The sequence below is a fragment of the Strigops habroptila genome, chromosome 8, assembly GCF_004027225.2.
Source record: "Strigops habroptila isolate Jane chromosome 8, bStrHab1.2.pri, whole genome shotgun sequence".
NCBI classification, from domain to species: domain Eukaryota; kingdom Metazoa; phylum Chordata; class Aves; order Psittaciformes; family Psittacidae; genus Strigops; species Strigops habroptila.
Genome location: NC_044284.2, coordinates 41,348,230 through 41,363,845, shown reverse-complemented (window position 1 = coordinate 41,363,845; position 15,616 = coordinate 41,348,230). Strand labels below are relative to the sequence as shown.

Sequence of the window (15,616 nt, the reverse complement as noted above, 5' to 3'; positions counted from 1 at the left end):
CGAGTCGGGAAAACAAGTTTTTAATCATGCAAGTTAAATGTAAACACCTTTTTTGCCTTAGCCTCTGGCTGCTACTACCTCTGAAAGATCTAGATCTTCTCTACTGGTGGTGCCTCTTCTGCTAAAGTAAAATTTTCAGGCTACCAACTGTCCCTCCCCTTTTCAAGCAAGCAGTAGAAAATGCACATTCCCTGTACTTTTCCACCACAGTGTAGAAAGAAAGAGGATTTAGGAGACCAATTAATTCAACAAACAAGAACAAGCAATCTTGTCAACATAAGGAAATTTCAACCAAAAGTATCCTTTTCATGGAATAAGACAAATGATCCAGCCTGAATAACTACCCTGCATGGCATTGGGACCCAATATCAAACTCTGTAAACAATCAAGTTTTTATTTTACTGAAGTACACAACCAAAGCAGTGATTCCAGCTAATGGTATATTAATGACACATGTTCGAGCCATCAGTTCCTTGGTGTCAATTTATAGCAAGAAAAAGAACAGACATTAATCCTAAAAAATGGACATTGGCAGAGACACTCCATCATGACTATTACAATTTCTCTGCATTGCTAACAAAAGCATAACTCGCCCTCATTTAATTTTCTTGCAAAATAAAAGAAGAAAAGAAGGTTAAGACAAGAAAGCATTTTTCCATTACCTTTAGAATCTGAGCTAAAGAAACACTCTCCTGCTGGGCAAGTGATATGCCTCGTACTCGTTCTACATCTGAAAGCTGTCGCACAGACTCCTCAATAGCACTAAGGTAGTTCAATTCTACTGATAAACGATGCTGAAGACCAGCAGGGGAGAAGCGCATACATCCTGCAGGATAAGACTTACTGGTCAACCTCCTTAGACTTCAGTGCCCCACATCAAAAAATACAGAAAAAATGTAACTGCTTTGGAATTACTATGGTTTTAACAAAACAACTCACCGCTTGCTGAGGCTGCTCCTGCTACAGACCTACTAGTTCCCAGACTCAAGTCGGGGAAGACTGCGTTAGGCTTCAGCCCTGATGTTGTACTTCCAGGAAAGCCAGCAGGTGACTTGACTCTTTCTGCTGTATTGCCGATAGAATCAAACTGCAACATTTTTTGGGAACTGGGAGATGGGGAAGAAGTTGGTGTCTTCTGGGATCTTCCCTTGTCTGAGAAACTGACAGTGAAACGAAAAAAGAAAGGAGTCAATATTCTTCTAAATCCAGCCATTTGATAAGACAATAAAGAAATAACCTAGTTCTCCCATTTACACACGCCAAAAAGATCCACATAAAAGGCAGTCTTTTATGGTTTGCACAGGCCCAGTATGCCCTTAGGAAATGGCCTCATGAGATGCGTTTTGTACGTATATCCCAGTTTAAGGTGAAGTTTCTAGAGCACTCTACTTTTCCTTCAAGTATTAAACCTAGTTAGCACACACCAAAAGGAAAAAAAAAATCCAAACAAAGCACAGTATCTACCATGTTCTACATGGCCAGACAAGCAGTTTCAATGCCTCCTATTGGAAACCTGCCATGACAAAGTCAGGATACACTCACCTGAATGTGCATTTATACATCTGTTTTTTGAGTTTGAGTGAAGAACTTTGGTTTACTCACAGAAAATTAGGGCCATATTTTGATAACAGAATACAATGAACAGAATTTTTAGAAAGTGAACAGGTTACTATTGGCACAGGGATGCAACTGAATGTGATAAGTCACTGCCCTGGAGCCAACTCTTTCAACAAAATGCAATGAAACACTTGAAGGCCAAAACTTGACAAACAAACTACTACACTTAAACATAAAGACACCAATTTTTTTTAAACATACAGAAAATCATCCAGACACTTCTTAAATTTACTATTCCAATTTCCTTTCAAACCCAATACTGGATATCAGTGAAAGTCACCAGTATAAGTCAACACCTCAGAACCACTCCGTAGCCACACAGCGTGAGAGACCACTCTTAGTATTTGTTGCTTTTTAGAAAAAAGTGCAGTGGAAACTAAGCAGAGTATTCCACAACCATCTTCACTGCACAATTAGCAGAAGAACTGCATTCATAGCTAGACATACAGAGGATGCAACAAAAAATCAGTATTTTTTTCCTTTTTTTCTATACTCTTTTCCAAGGATCAGTTCACTTCTCAAAAAGCATCAACTCAGAGCTGGATAAGGCTTATGAGTATTAGCTGAACACACGTCTAGCCAAAAATGTCTGTGGATCCTACTGAAAAGAGCAAGATGACTGCACAGGTTGACTAGCTATTTCCCCTACCCCACACTTCTTACAGAACATTTGTAGAAGTGGAAAAAAAATATTGTATTTCAATGCTTAAGGTACTGAACCTGATAGGACAACTATATTGGCCAGTTATCCACACAAAAACAGAGGGAATATCTGGGGAGGAATCTCTGTTTTGTATTTTCTCTTACTGTAGCCATCTACTGCAGGCTTTGATATTTAAAATACGAGTGGCGGGAAGGGGGCGGGAAAACAAACTACAAAATATTTTCTGCATTCCCATTTGACTAACATTTGATCATTTCTGTTACTTTCCCTTTGCATATCCAAAGACACTGCCATTTCTGATAATATGCCATAACACCATAAGCTAACTTGTATTTGCATACAGTCTTATAACGTTCATGTTACCTCATTAGGGAGTGTCCAGACAAGTTTTCCAGCGTGCTGTCTGTATCTGGGTGCTGTTCATGATCTTTACTAGAAATTCTGCTACTTGATAAGGATTTCTTTGCCTGTTGGGATCCCCTCTCTAATTCAGAGAGCATTTTATCTTCTTCTACAGGAAAGCGGTGAGAACTTCCATTGAAAGATTCCAACCCTAAGAAGCAACATCATTGCCAAAAGTTTATGTTTGGAATTCTAAGTATGAATCTTTCACCATCAAGAGCCCCAAAACAGGTAATTGAGAAATTTTTTTCCCCCAATTAAAGATACCTTTGAGTTAGAAGTTTATAATTCCGACAAGCAAGAAATGTAAATTTGGCAGCTTCCTACAGGAGATTAAGTACTCTTCTGCATATCGTGTCCACTGTCAAGAAAACTGTCACTCAGCTTTCATTTCAGCACACTATTGGTTTAAATAAAGAAAATAAGCATTCGACCCTTTGATGCTGATAATGTTAATAAAGCCTAGCCTTCTTTGGGTAAGCTAGACAATTTGGAATAGGAATGCCCAATCCTATTTTTCTTGTTCTTTTATTGGCTTTAAACGTAGCTTTTTCTTCTGTTATTGATTGTTTATATAGTAAGCGTGTACCAAATCTCAAGTTTCTTCATATTTGTTTGTAATGAACAAGTTACCGTAGGAAGAAGTGTATTTATTGATTTGTGCTCAAATCAATAAATTTGCCTGTGACCCAAAGATGAAGCATACAGGCAAACCTTCGTAAACGCAGCCATAACTCTGATTTCTCAGCAGCCTATTGGAATTTCCTCAGTACAGAATATGAGGACAGTTCTCACATGATATTAAAATTAACTGATTTGTTAGAAGGCTGGTTTAGGAAAAGAAAAGTTTTCAATGCTGTTTACCAACTCTTACTTATTTAATTTTAGATGACTGTATTTTAAGGTCAGAGAATAATCAGAGTCAAAAATAATTTAGGAAGGAATAAATAAATAATCCTATCAGGATTAGATGACAGTTTCCAGATATACAGAAAGACTGCAATGTTCGTAACAAAAAAACCCTAAAGCCTTCTTAAAAAACCCTACAGTCAAATATTGCACTTACGTTCCTTTTTCCCTCTGTTTTTAGATGAAGCAGATGAGCGAGAAGATGCCGCAGACTGTAGTCCAGATGAGTGCTGAGAAGCAAGCTCCACAGATCGAGGTTCATGGGGAGACTTCCTACTCACAACTTCTTCCTGAATGCTTGAATTACTGCTGCCAGCAACACTAAAAAGGAGCACACTGACAGTGATTAACTAAGGACTTCCAACTCCCACATTGCACTGTGCACAAGAAATCCACCACACTTTAATTAGAGACAGATGGCTAAAACTACACTAATTAGTCCAACTTGAAATCATTGATTTTAAGATTAAAAACTATGACAGCTGAGACACTAGTAAAGTTCGACGTGATACTGAACATATCGAAACATACTTCCAATAATATGAAACAGTAAAAGATAGGTAACAACCATCCTCTCCAATACTAAAAACTCTTCAGAACTATTTGACTATAGTTCTGAACAACTATTTGAACAACTTAAGAACGACACCAAGTAAGATTGCATTTTAAATAATCTCTGGGCATACAAGTATCATCAACTGACAGAAATATGAGTGATTTTCAATAGAAAGGATTTGCAAAAAAAGACAGTAATGCATTATATACTAAATAATACCAAGAGAAGACCTATTAAGGAGTTTAATTAGAAAGAAACCATTTTTGCAGCTGTTATCAGGGTGCAAAATACCTTTTACCTTCCTTTCTTCTGAGGTAAAGTATTACCAGTATAAAAACAGTGCTTGTGGCCTTCTCTGAGGTGCCCAAAAGATGTAAATATCTCTCATTACAAAAAAAGGGGTCTTAGGAAATTCAGGAAACCACATGAAGTCAGTAGTAACATGGAAGTCTAGGATTTGCAGTCTTCAAATTTTAGTCTGAACAGAAGGTTTTAAAAGTTCTTACAGACAATTTACATAGCCATTACTAAGCATTACTAAACGCTTAGTGAAAGCAATTATAGGCTTTTAAAAAAATTTTGAAGTACTGAAGGTATTTTAATATTTTCAAATATTTTTTTTCTTTTTTTCCAAATTACACAGACTAACCAATTGAGCTTTATAGCAGCCACACAATTTGGAGAACTAATTTTCACCTGGCTACAAAGTGCAAAAACCTTGCCTAAAGCTACCTGGCCAGATTAAAGAAGAACAAATATTAGACAGAGAACAGGAATATTTGACTCTAATTTTTATGTCTTAACCATGCTGGTTGTTGAATTAACTGCAAAGGTCCTAAAGCAGTACCTCATCACTTTGACTAGTATTAAAATACAGCATAACAGAAAAGATATCCAGCATGTTGTGAAAAAATTTTGCATTAACTATTTTCTGTTGAATTCTGCATTTTGTTTTTACAAGAAGCCTAATATACAGCTACCTGAGGTCACGTGCAATCTTTTTGTCTGTTAAAGTGCCACTTCCCTGTGATGAGACAAAATCATCTTCATAAGAAACCACGCTCTCCGGAGGGCTCATGGCAGGGAGCAAAGGGCGCAGAAGGGCAGACCCTCCATTCAACCTTTCATCAAACACTAAAGTGGGGACAAAGAAAGGAAAAAACAAAAATGACACAAAATGAAAATGTGCATCAAGCAGGTAATAAAGCTGCAGGAATTATAATGCTCCCAACCATGGGAGAAGACTTCCTTTCAAACACAAAAACATCAGGAGAAAAAACAGTGCAGCCATCCCATGCCAGTTGTCATGCAACTTAACAAGCACAGTCCTCTTTTTGTAAACTATGAATTAAATACTCCATTAATACACTCCAGCTAAAACATTCTTGAAGAGCACAGTGCCTGAGTAGAGCCACATGCAGAAAATTTAAATGCAATCATATTCAAGGGAAATAAAATGAAAGAAAAAAGAATCAAGGAAAAAAACCCCAACCCAAGATAAAAAGCAACTTCTTAGATAACAGTCCTCAAAATTAGGAACTCAAAGCAAGAGAAACAGTACTCATAAAATGAAGAATGAATTTGTAAAAAAAATAAAAATCAAATTAAGTATCCTGCATGAGACACTTGTGAGCACGCCTTAAGACACTAACACTTGAAAGGGCTCATTTAAGCAAGAGACTCTCCCTACTGATATACTAAAACCTTATTTTCTCAAAATCCAATATCGTTACAGAAGTTTTAATCGTTGTGCTACTTTGAGATATCAAATAACTCATATGAGGAAAGATGCAAAAGGAAAGACCACATCATTCGTCCACTGAAATTATGTGTTTCTAACAACATAGTAAAACTGTGTCCTTGCATGGCAAGTTTAGGGCGCTTATGTTTACGCCATAAAGCAAGAGCTGCATAAAGCATGCATTTCATCTTTCTGTTTTAACTGAAACAGGAATGGCATCTTACTACAGATGATCTGGAGTGCATACATAGTAGGAGGATGCACATTCCAGTCCAGAGGGTCTGTTCTCAATAGTGGAGAGACCACTTCCAAATGCATTCTGGGCAATTTAGATTTAGTATGCAATTCTGGATACAATAAACTTCACATTCACAATTCCGTATCTGTGGGCATCCTTAATAAATGTAACCAGTATATATGAACTAGTTACTGATCTAGAAACACAGAGCAATCTAATACAAAAATAATATTCTTCCAGCCCAAAAACGTGGGGTTCTTTTTTTTCTTTTTTTCCAGAGACAAGGCAGCAAAAGGCAGCAAGGGGAAGTAATTTATCATCCAAAAGTAAAGCGAGAAAGTCTTACACAGATTCATGTTTGAGACATCTAAAAGCACATTCCTTTCTTGCGAAGCATAAAGTGTATGAAGTAGTAAAACTAAAAAAATAGTAACTCACAAGAGCTTCGAGAATTTTTTCCATTTTTACCTTTTCCATGAAGTTGATAACTTTTTGCAAAGATGTTGATGACACTGTGAGGACTTCCCTTCGCCAGTTCCTCCCATGGCCCCTTGCTGTGTGCACCACTTGTCTGAGTGAAAAGTGGCAAATACTTCTCAGCTGCTTTCTGAAACTCCTTTATGGGCTCAAAAGCATTTCTCTCCTGAATGCAGAAATCCTTCTCCTTTAAGGTCTCCAGCATCTTCAGTGGCAACTGTTTGTGCTGCCCTACTTCCTCTTCAGAGAGGCTTCCATCACTCGGGAGAGGCCCTTCGCTGATGGACTCAATGCTGGACTCATGAGGAGTTACAGCTTTGTTCAGAGTGTAAGCCTGGTTTTCATGCCCCGGGGAGTCTGTCTGTCTCTTAGATACATGTCCTGGTGTTCCCTCATGCCTGTTAGCAGCAGGGGACCTCATTCCAAGGCTGACTACATCAGCATGAGGCCTGATCGAGTCAGGGAGCTTCTTAAATTCACTAAGGTTACCTACACCAGGAAGGCTGTCATCAAAGGCTGTATGAGACATACAAGTACCCAACATTTTTTGAATTCTGGCTGAAAAAGCATCTTCATTTTCCTCTCTCACAGGAGGACTCACAGCCTTTGCCCACCGCCCATCATCCTGCTTTTCTTGCATGAATTCATGGTCTGAGTTCCACATGGTACCATAATTGATGCCAGCCCCAGCCAACTTTTTGGCTTCACTTTCAATCCTGCTAGAAAGTGAAGCAGCTGTAGCTTTCAAAGCTTCAATCCGATCTAATTTGCTCTTATATTGGTTAGCAGTAGGTTTCACTAGGAGGTTTTGCTGCACAGCAGGTGAATTCAGGTACGGCTGAGGCATCAAGGTCAGTGACCCCATGGGTGCAGCATGGCTCCTCCTGCCTGACAGCATCGCATCACACTCCTTTGACAAAAGATCCATCTGCTCCAGACTCCAGTGTTGGGAGCAAGGGCCTCCACTTGAGCCCATGAGCATTGATGGGTGAGAGATCTGGACTCTTGGGCTCAACCTGTCTGGCTGTACCCATGGAGGCTCCATCAAATCAGTCCTGAAATGAAAAGCCAACATTTAAGTACTGTAGTACTTAAGAAGAGAGAAGAATAGAGAAAAGGCCCACAGTGGCTCACCTCAGCAGTGGCTGCTGCGGTTCTGAAAGCGACATGTCACTACTTGAAGACGCACTGGGAGGACGCTCTTGAGCCTTGTTTTCTTTGTCAGATTCCCCAGATGGCTGATAACCAGGTTTGGGCTAGAAATGAAGACAACCAGAAAAATGCATTTTCAAAATCTGTAAGAGTTTAGAAGCTCTTGTCTCATTAAAATTGAAAAGGCTTACACTTCTCAGTGTAGCATCACATCCTTCCTACCACACAAAGACTTAAAAACACAAGACATTTATGGTTTTGTCTCAGCAGGAAAAAAGCAAAAAGCTTTGCTTACATACTGAACTAGTTCAGCCAAACACACCAAACTGATATTAGTCTTTTACCATATATTAATCTTCTTTCATGTTCAGTTTCTGATTAGCAAATCTGACTCACTGCTGAAGTTTGTCCACTGACTGAAAGCAACTTCAAAGCTCTTTAATTCAGGGTTGGACTTAAGTTTTCTTAAGAGCCAACCTTTATAGCTGCTTTTCGCTATTATCCAGAATTCTCCTTCTATTTGTAATAGAACGATGATCTCCAGTCACCTTTCTTACAGGCCTTGCTGTGACAAAAAGCAGCCACTAGCAAGAGGCTCCAGATCAAAACCATTGTGTTTAAACAAAAGCTAGTTTTCTTTGTATCCTTTTTCTTAACTGATAACCAGACCAAGTCACGACCTTCCTAAAAATATGACCTCCTATTCCTGCAAACAACTGCAACACAAGTTAGTGAATCAGCTATTACCTGTGTTTCCTGCACTGTAGGCAGCTGAGGTGGCTCTTCTAAAATCGTACGTTCCAGCAATAGTTTAGAATAGGTTTCCTGTAACCGTTTGGCTGCTGAAGGCTCGGGAGGAGGCACATTCTTCACTTTAGTAAAAGCCTCCTTCTGCTTTCTGTAAAGCTCTTGGAGCCTTTTGTTCTTCTGTTCCGTTGCCTCCTTCTGTGCTTTCTTCTCTTCATTCTGCTTTTTTTTCCTCTCCTCTTGCTGCCTGATGATGTACTGACGAACCTCATCTGTATCATAGTGACGTTTCTTAGAGATCACCTGAGGCTCCTCACTGGCAGCTATCTTGTCTGGTTTCCTTTTGGTTGGACTGTGACTCCTGGCCTTTTGAGTGGGCAAAAGAGATTTCTGATTCTGCTTTTCCACATCTTTCTCTTCCTTTGTACTCATGGAATCCAGCTGCAAGTCATCGAGAATTCCACGTATCTCTATGGGCAGGAAGTCTTTATTTACAGAGGCATGATCTTCTTGGTTATCATCTGGAAGAGCAGCATCCAGTTTCTTCAGATTATTCTCAGAACGTACTTTACTTCTTGACCTTTCAGAACTTCTTGAAGAGGTTTTATGGGTAACATCCAGTCTAGAATCTGAACCTGTCCTTCCAATACAGCCTGCTAAAGAATAAGACCAGTCACGTATTTCAGGTAAAAATGAGATTTAGGAAATTACATGTGATCACTGCAACAGCTGTAAAAGTGGGAATGAGGGAGGAGGGCAGATCTCACTGTAAATGTGCTTTTGCTTCATTCAGTGTCATAATCTGAATACAGCAGCCTTTGCTTGGACTGAGGTCACACCCTTTATAGTCTTACCAGCCCCACCACCTCACAGGCAATAAGAAGCACAGCAGCTACCACCATCCCTTACTTGCCCTGTCTGAGATTCTGGATAAATCCTGAAAAGTGAAGATTTATGATGCACATAGATGATGTTATATAGTATCTGGAAGAACCCCAATTCCTGTAAAACAGGGATGCCCAACTCTAGCTTACATATTATATACAGCACATCTGGAAAATTCATCAGGCCTGTGGACCGTTCCTAGCCATTCCCTTCCCCACTAGCTTCAAGAAGCAAAGGCAGACTGCAAGTGATCCATTTTTTTGGTTGCAAACTATCTCCTGTCTCTTCCTGAACACCTTTGCAGCATGTACTGTACCTCAAGTCACATTCGCAGGGCAGGCTTCTCACGACACCAAGCAAAGTTCATAATCCATCCAGAAAGAGGGGTTATGCATCTCAACCATGGACATGAGCAAAATCCCTCCCCCAAATCCCAGATTAAAAATAGGAGTTATTAAATTAAGAAACAGATTTAATTCCATCTCAGAAGTCTGCTTTATTCTACAGACATGCAGTGTTATATAACAAAGTAAAAAAAAAAATAAAAATTATAATAATCCAGTGATAAAAGTACAACTTACCAGACTTGGCAGCTCTCTCTCGTCCTGTTCTGTCACTAGATACAGCTCTTCTGTCCTGTTCTATTCTGGGAGCCGGACCCAGTATCTTTTTTACCAGCTTTTGTCCCTCCCGCCAGGAGGATGCACTTATTACATAGTTTCCACCTGCACAGTAATTAATAAATAAAAGTGAGGCATCAGATGGATTTTCCAACATATCAAACAAAATTTATTGCAACCACTGATCATTTCTATACCATTTAGTTCTGCATAAGTGGTACGGCTGCAGTTACACAAACCAGTCATAACTTTAACATACCACACAGAAACTCAACAGGTCACACAACTCCCAGTGCTTCATGCCTATGCGTAACAACATAAAAATCCATAACCCACTGTTGCGCATTCATGTCCTACAAAATTTGATTTAAAAAAAGAAAACGTGTTACACGGGTCTAAAACATACAAGCAAATGTTACTGGAGAGAGGGGAAATATCTGTGGAGGTCTGAAAAGGAGCTGTTCATCTTCACTCAAATGAGGAAAATAAGAAGAAACAAAAGGAACAGAAAAAGAACAAAAATAAAGCTGGAAGATAAAGAACAATTCACCTTCATATTAAAAGAACATTAGCTGTTATTCTAAGGGGGAAAAAAAAAAAAACCTTCAGAAATTTTTAGATAACTGTTGCAGTATGTGTCTTGGGAGAGGTTAAAAAAAAAAGTAAAAATAGCAAGCAGCAGTTGTTCTAAGCCAATGCTAACGCTCTGCCCTCTAGCTGGGATTTCTGTACTGTGACTGAAAATATTTAAGATAAATGCTATTAGTTGATACTTAATTCAAGAGCAGAGTACCTTGCAAGTGACAGAAGCCCAATCAAAATGTGATTAGTATTATTTTATCATCCTACATATAATTAAATGATAAAAAATTGGGTATGATGGCTTCTTTACCTAATATTGGTTAGCTTAAATGCTATTACTCAGCTCACCTTTCATCCCACTAACTTCCAATATTGTTAAATATGTATTTTTTTTAATAATGACCTTAAAGAGCTCTGGAGAAAACCATAATATATATAAAAAAAACCCCCTATTAATAACACACTTCAGAAAATTCAGCAGTATTTTATTGCTAGAAAAGTACCTAACTTCAATACACAATTTGCAGTTGCTTTTTAACCATTCATTTTCAGGTTCTACCTCTGACAGCACTGCCTAAACAAACCCAGACACTGAAGCATGAAAACAACACAGCCAAAGTAAAAGGGATTGTTGCCTGGGCCCAACAGCATTTGAAGATACGGTACCAAATTACTTTAAGCAAAATCCAGGACAGCAGAACAACAGTGTTTCAGTAATCCCAGTCCTCCATTCCCACCCCACCTTTCTTTTCCTTTTGTTATTTCAAACTAGAAAGAGGAAACTTGCTCAGTCAGAAGCCTGTAGCCCACTATTCTTTCATTTACTAACAGTACTCTTTGCTTGCACTGTAAATTACCCATGTATTTTATAAATCTGTCACTTGAAACATGTCACTACAAGCCTCTTTGAAACAGATGTATCAGCCACAGGGGTTCTCTTGCAGAACTCACTGTTCTCTATTACTTCTGTGTGCTTTTAAAAAGGCAGTGTAAAGTCTCATCTTCCATTTCAAGCCAGCTGTTTGAACTAAAACATGCTAACAGAGCGGAACATGAGCTCTGGCTATTTATAGCGCTGGCTATGTTAAGCATTTTCTTATTGCTATGACTGGAGGAGGACAGACCATGATGGATATACCACCAAGTTCTGCTTGTTATCTTCTAGGGATTTCAGGACATCATTCTCCTCACATTTAATCCATTATGGAGAATAATCATTGCCGCTAAAACTTGCATCAATCTTTGTGCTCCTCCATCACTTGGAACTGCCACAAATACGTAAGTTAATTTAGTATTGTTCCTTAAGTATGAACTGATCAGCATAGGAAGGAGCAAATCCATATTATCACTTAAAATATTAGTATTCATTATCACAAAACATTCACGTGCATCTTCATGATTTACAGCCTGCAGAAGCACATTCACTCAAGAAAACCCTTTGTAATAATTCTTTAAAGCATTTTTTTTCTTCCACAAAGTGTTTACTAATGATGGGTCACTGTATGTAAGGAGAAATATAAAACCTTTAGAGGTGCAAGAGATACCTAATCTCACATGTATTTAAAGAAAAAAAAATTGCTCTGTAGTGGGATTGCAGTCATAACTACTTACTTTGTATGAAAAATAAAACCAAATGCAAAGCAGATGTGGAAGTCTTCCTAATTCTTTTGTTACACACAATCAAAGATTAACATTACTGGAAAACTAAGAAGCACTGACAGAATTCCACATACAGTTAACTCAATTTTTTACTGTAAAGGAGTGCCTTATAGTAATCTCACATCATCTTCTCCTAATACTTTAATTTTACTTGACACACAGTGGACATGTCAGACAACAGTGGGGAAAAAAAAAAACCAAACCTCAATTGGTTAAAGAAATAAACATTCCTTTATAAATATCAAAATTTGTAAGTCTTGCCAAGGAACAGGTTTTTAAAAGTTTCACTAACTTAAAAAGCCAGGAATGGGTCAAGCCAGAAAAGAAGGTGCAGGACAGCAACAACTTGACAAAGGACATAGAAGAGCAACAGCCAGAGAAAAGCCAGAGGGACATCTGCGCTCTGCTTCTCCACCGAGCAATCATGCAAGTGAACAGCTTTCACTGCAATCCCTCTTTGCAGAGGAGGGCAACTTGGCAAGTCCCACTGGCACTGATTTCAATATAATCTCCATTCCTCTTCTCAACATTACTCACTGAGCTGTTGGTCAGGCACTAATCAGCTTTGATACAAGCAAAACAGAAGAAGGATCCGAACAGAGCTATTACTACTTTTTGTCTGTGTGGCCCGACCAACATCTAAGGATACCTACTCCCCCACCCCACCCCAAGAAACACACACTCTTCAGCAGTTTCCATAAAGTGCACACAGCGAATGGAAAGGCAGAAAATTAAAACAAACCAACCAACCAAAAAAAGCATACACAGCCAACCAACCGACAACAAAAACACACACATCCCCAAAGCAGCATACAGTCTACAAACACACAACAGCAGCACTGTCACATATCTGAGAAGACTTTGAAAGCAATATGCTTTAATTTCTCTTTATTTCTTGAGATAAAACTCATCTCTGAAGGACACGTGACAGCCTTCCCTCTACAGTACAGCTAGTCACCTTGTCTGGACTCTGGACTTGACAACCGTGTCAGTTTCTGTACTTTCCGCACTGGTCTGGTTGCTTTTTTCTCTTTGTTTTTCTCACTAGGTTTTCCTTTCACTGTTGAACGGTCTAAAAACAAACAAAAGCTGTTAAGTGATATCCCACAGAAAAGAACATAGAATAACAAGCTTGCTTCAACATTTACCTTGAAAAAAGGGATCTCGGAAAAACACAATAAAATTCACTGACTCTCCCAGATTATATATTGAGATCAACTACTCCCAGTCCAGCATTTTAAAATCCTTGTAGCATGAAAATTTTGCATCGAGTGCTGTTTACCTACCCACTGGAACGCAGCAAGCCCACAGCAATGCCATAATAGATCTTTACAAAGTTCATTTTAAATTTTAAAAGAAATGTTGACAGTTTGACAGAAACAATTGTTGGTTCTCTTCTACTATACATATTATATTTTTCAGTATTAATGTTCCACAAGAACGCGTAGTTCCTTCACTTCTGAAACACACAGGCTGCTGCTTCCACATTAACGCATGACAGCACATTCACTCATTGCCGCCATGCTGGAGCATGAAAGACAGGATACCCGTGTGCTCTGCTTTCTGCAGAGCTTGTCACAGAATTCACCCAGTGATGCAGAACTATTCTGTATCACTTAAGCCCTCATTTACAACACAGTTAGGTTTTAGGCTTTAGAGATGCCAGGAACACTTACCAAAGATAAAGTCGTATTTTACCATGCCTTCACATTAAGGCAAATTAAAAAAGGAAACCAGAAATGTGGCTCAACCACCACCCCACTCAGTGGGTTTCCCAGCTCCCTAAGGTACAAAGCAGAGACAAGCATTGCTCAAGGAGAGGCAAGCTGTATATTCGGTCTCAGCAGTCTACACTGGACATGTTCAAAGATTTCTTAAAGCACTTTAGTTTGCATGCCTTGAAGATGCTCTTAATCCCAAAGTGATCTGTAGATAAGGAACTCCAGGGCCATTACGATCACCGTTTTCCTGTTTCCCTTATAGAAAAGAGCGTGATCAGACAACCTAAAATACCCTCTCCATGGATAGATTGGAAGCTTTACTTAGATGCCAATATTAACTTCTATAGTCCCTAATTTCAGCTGAATCCGCTCTCTAATGGATGCCCGTAGGACATATAAGAGAGAGAACAACAGGTCATATTAAAGGATGTAGAAAAGGAATTTTAAGAGTCTTTCTCCCTTTTAATATCCTTCCCTTACAAATTTTCCAGTTGTCTTTGAGTCTGACAAGTGCAGGGAAGACAGAATCAATGCATCAAGTACCAGAGGCCTCAGAGACTGCATTTACAGAAGTCTAGCTTGCCTCCTCACCTCTTCCAGTGACAAACAGTTCCTTCCTGATACCAGGAAACTGCAGGCTGCCTCCCACTCACTCTATTCATATTACAGCAGTTTTATTCTAGTACTGCAAGTCCTAAACATCTTTCAGACAGAATTACTGGAAGCTTGGGGTTCATACAATATCCTTTTAGCCTAACTGCTAAACAAAAAGACTTTCTGTATGGTCTACACTTACATGTAAAAATCTTGTTACAGTAACGAACAATGCTTCCAAAGATATTAGAAATATTATAGCTTATTTTAGCACCACAGAACACGGAACAGTTTTGATATAACTGACTGTACACACACAAAACTCTAGGTTGTAGTTTAAAGGCTGTACCTTTAATACAGAATTAACACATGGACAGATAATCCAACAACCTAAAAATACATTTAGAGAATACATTATGTGCAGCACCAGCATTTGATTGCTTGGAATCAGTTATTCAAATATTATCTTTTCAGGTCAGAAAGCAGACATGTTCCACAACAGCTGTTCTTTGCATGGCATCAAGACAAGAGTATGGGTGAACACACAGAGCTCCCTCCTTTTGTAGGCCGAAGTCCACTGAACACATGATCCAAGTGCCTTTTTTAATAGGACCTCTTCAATGAAACTTCTAAACAATTTGCATTTCTACAAAAAGCTCATTAATTATTTACATTTTGCTTGTCAAAACTGCAAAATCCCAAAAAATTAAATGCTAGCATAGATTAAAAGTCTTTGGAAATTTTCACATGCTTCATTACTTTCATAGGCTGATATTGAATAGAGTATTTGAAAAACAACTTTACTGAAAAGAAGTGGCTCTTTTTTCTGAAGAAGAGTTTTTTATGAGTGATTCCAGAAAAATTCCTCAGTACCTTGTCAAGCTGTACTGAAATCTAATAATTTCTATACCAGCCACTATACTATCAGCATACAAAGACACCTACAAGTTTACAATCTCATCACATACTCCTCTGGTCTTGAATGTGTTGACCAATAAGAAAGGTTATTTTTAATATGCAAATTCTTAAGCTGCAAAACTAGAGGCTCTTAA

At 38.6% G+C, this 15,616-nt stretch overlaps 1 protein-coding gene across 8 annotated transcripts in view; it reads right to left on the bottom strand.

Annotated features, from left to right (window-relative positions):
• Window positions 1–15,616, bottom strand: part of CEP350 (centrosomal protein 350) — a 72,380-nt gene that overhangs the window by 38,846 nt on the left and 17,918 nt on the right. For 6 of the 8 annotated variants that reach the window (XM_030495443.1, XM_030495445.1, XM_032920106.1 and 3 more), the window contains exons 8-17: window positions 13,208–13,321; window positions 9,970–10,113; window positions 8,504–9,159; window positions 7,739–7,860; window positions 6,596–7,659; window positions 5,129–5,282; window positions 3,750–3,913; window positions 2,645–2,834; window positions 940–1,160; window positions 663–826 (exon numbers count right to left, since the gene is read on the bottom strand). In XM_030495443.1, coding sequence (XP_030351303.1) covers window positions 663–826; window positions 940–1,160; window positions 2,645–2,834; window positions 3,750–3,913; window positions 5,129–5,282; window positions 6,596–7,659; window positions 7,739–7,860; window positions 8,504–9,159; window positions 9,970–10,113; window positions 13,208–13,321 — 2,993 coding nt within the window. The other 2 variants (XM_030495444.2, XM_030495449.1) reach the window with 2 other exon arrangements.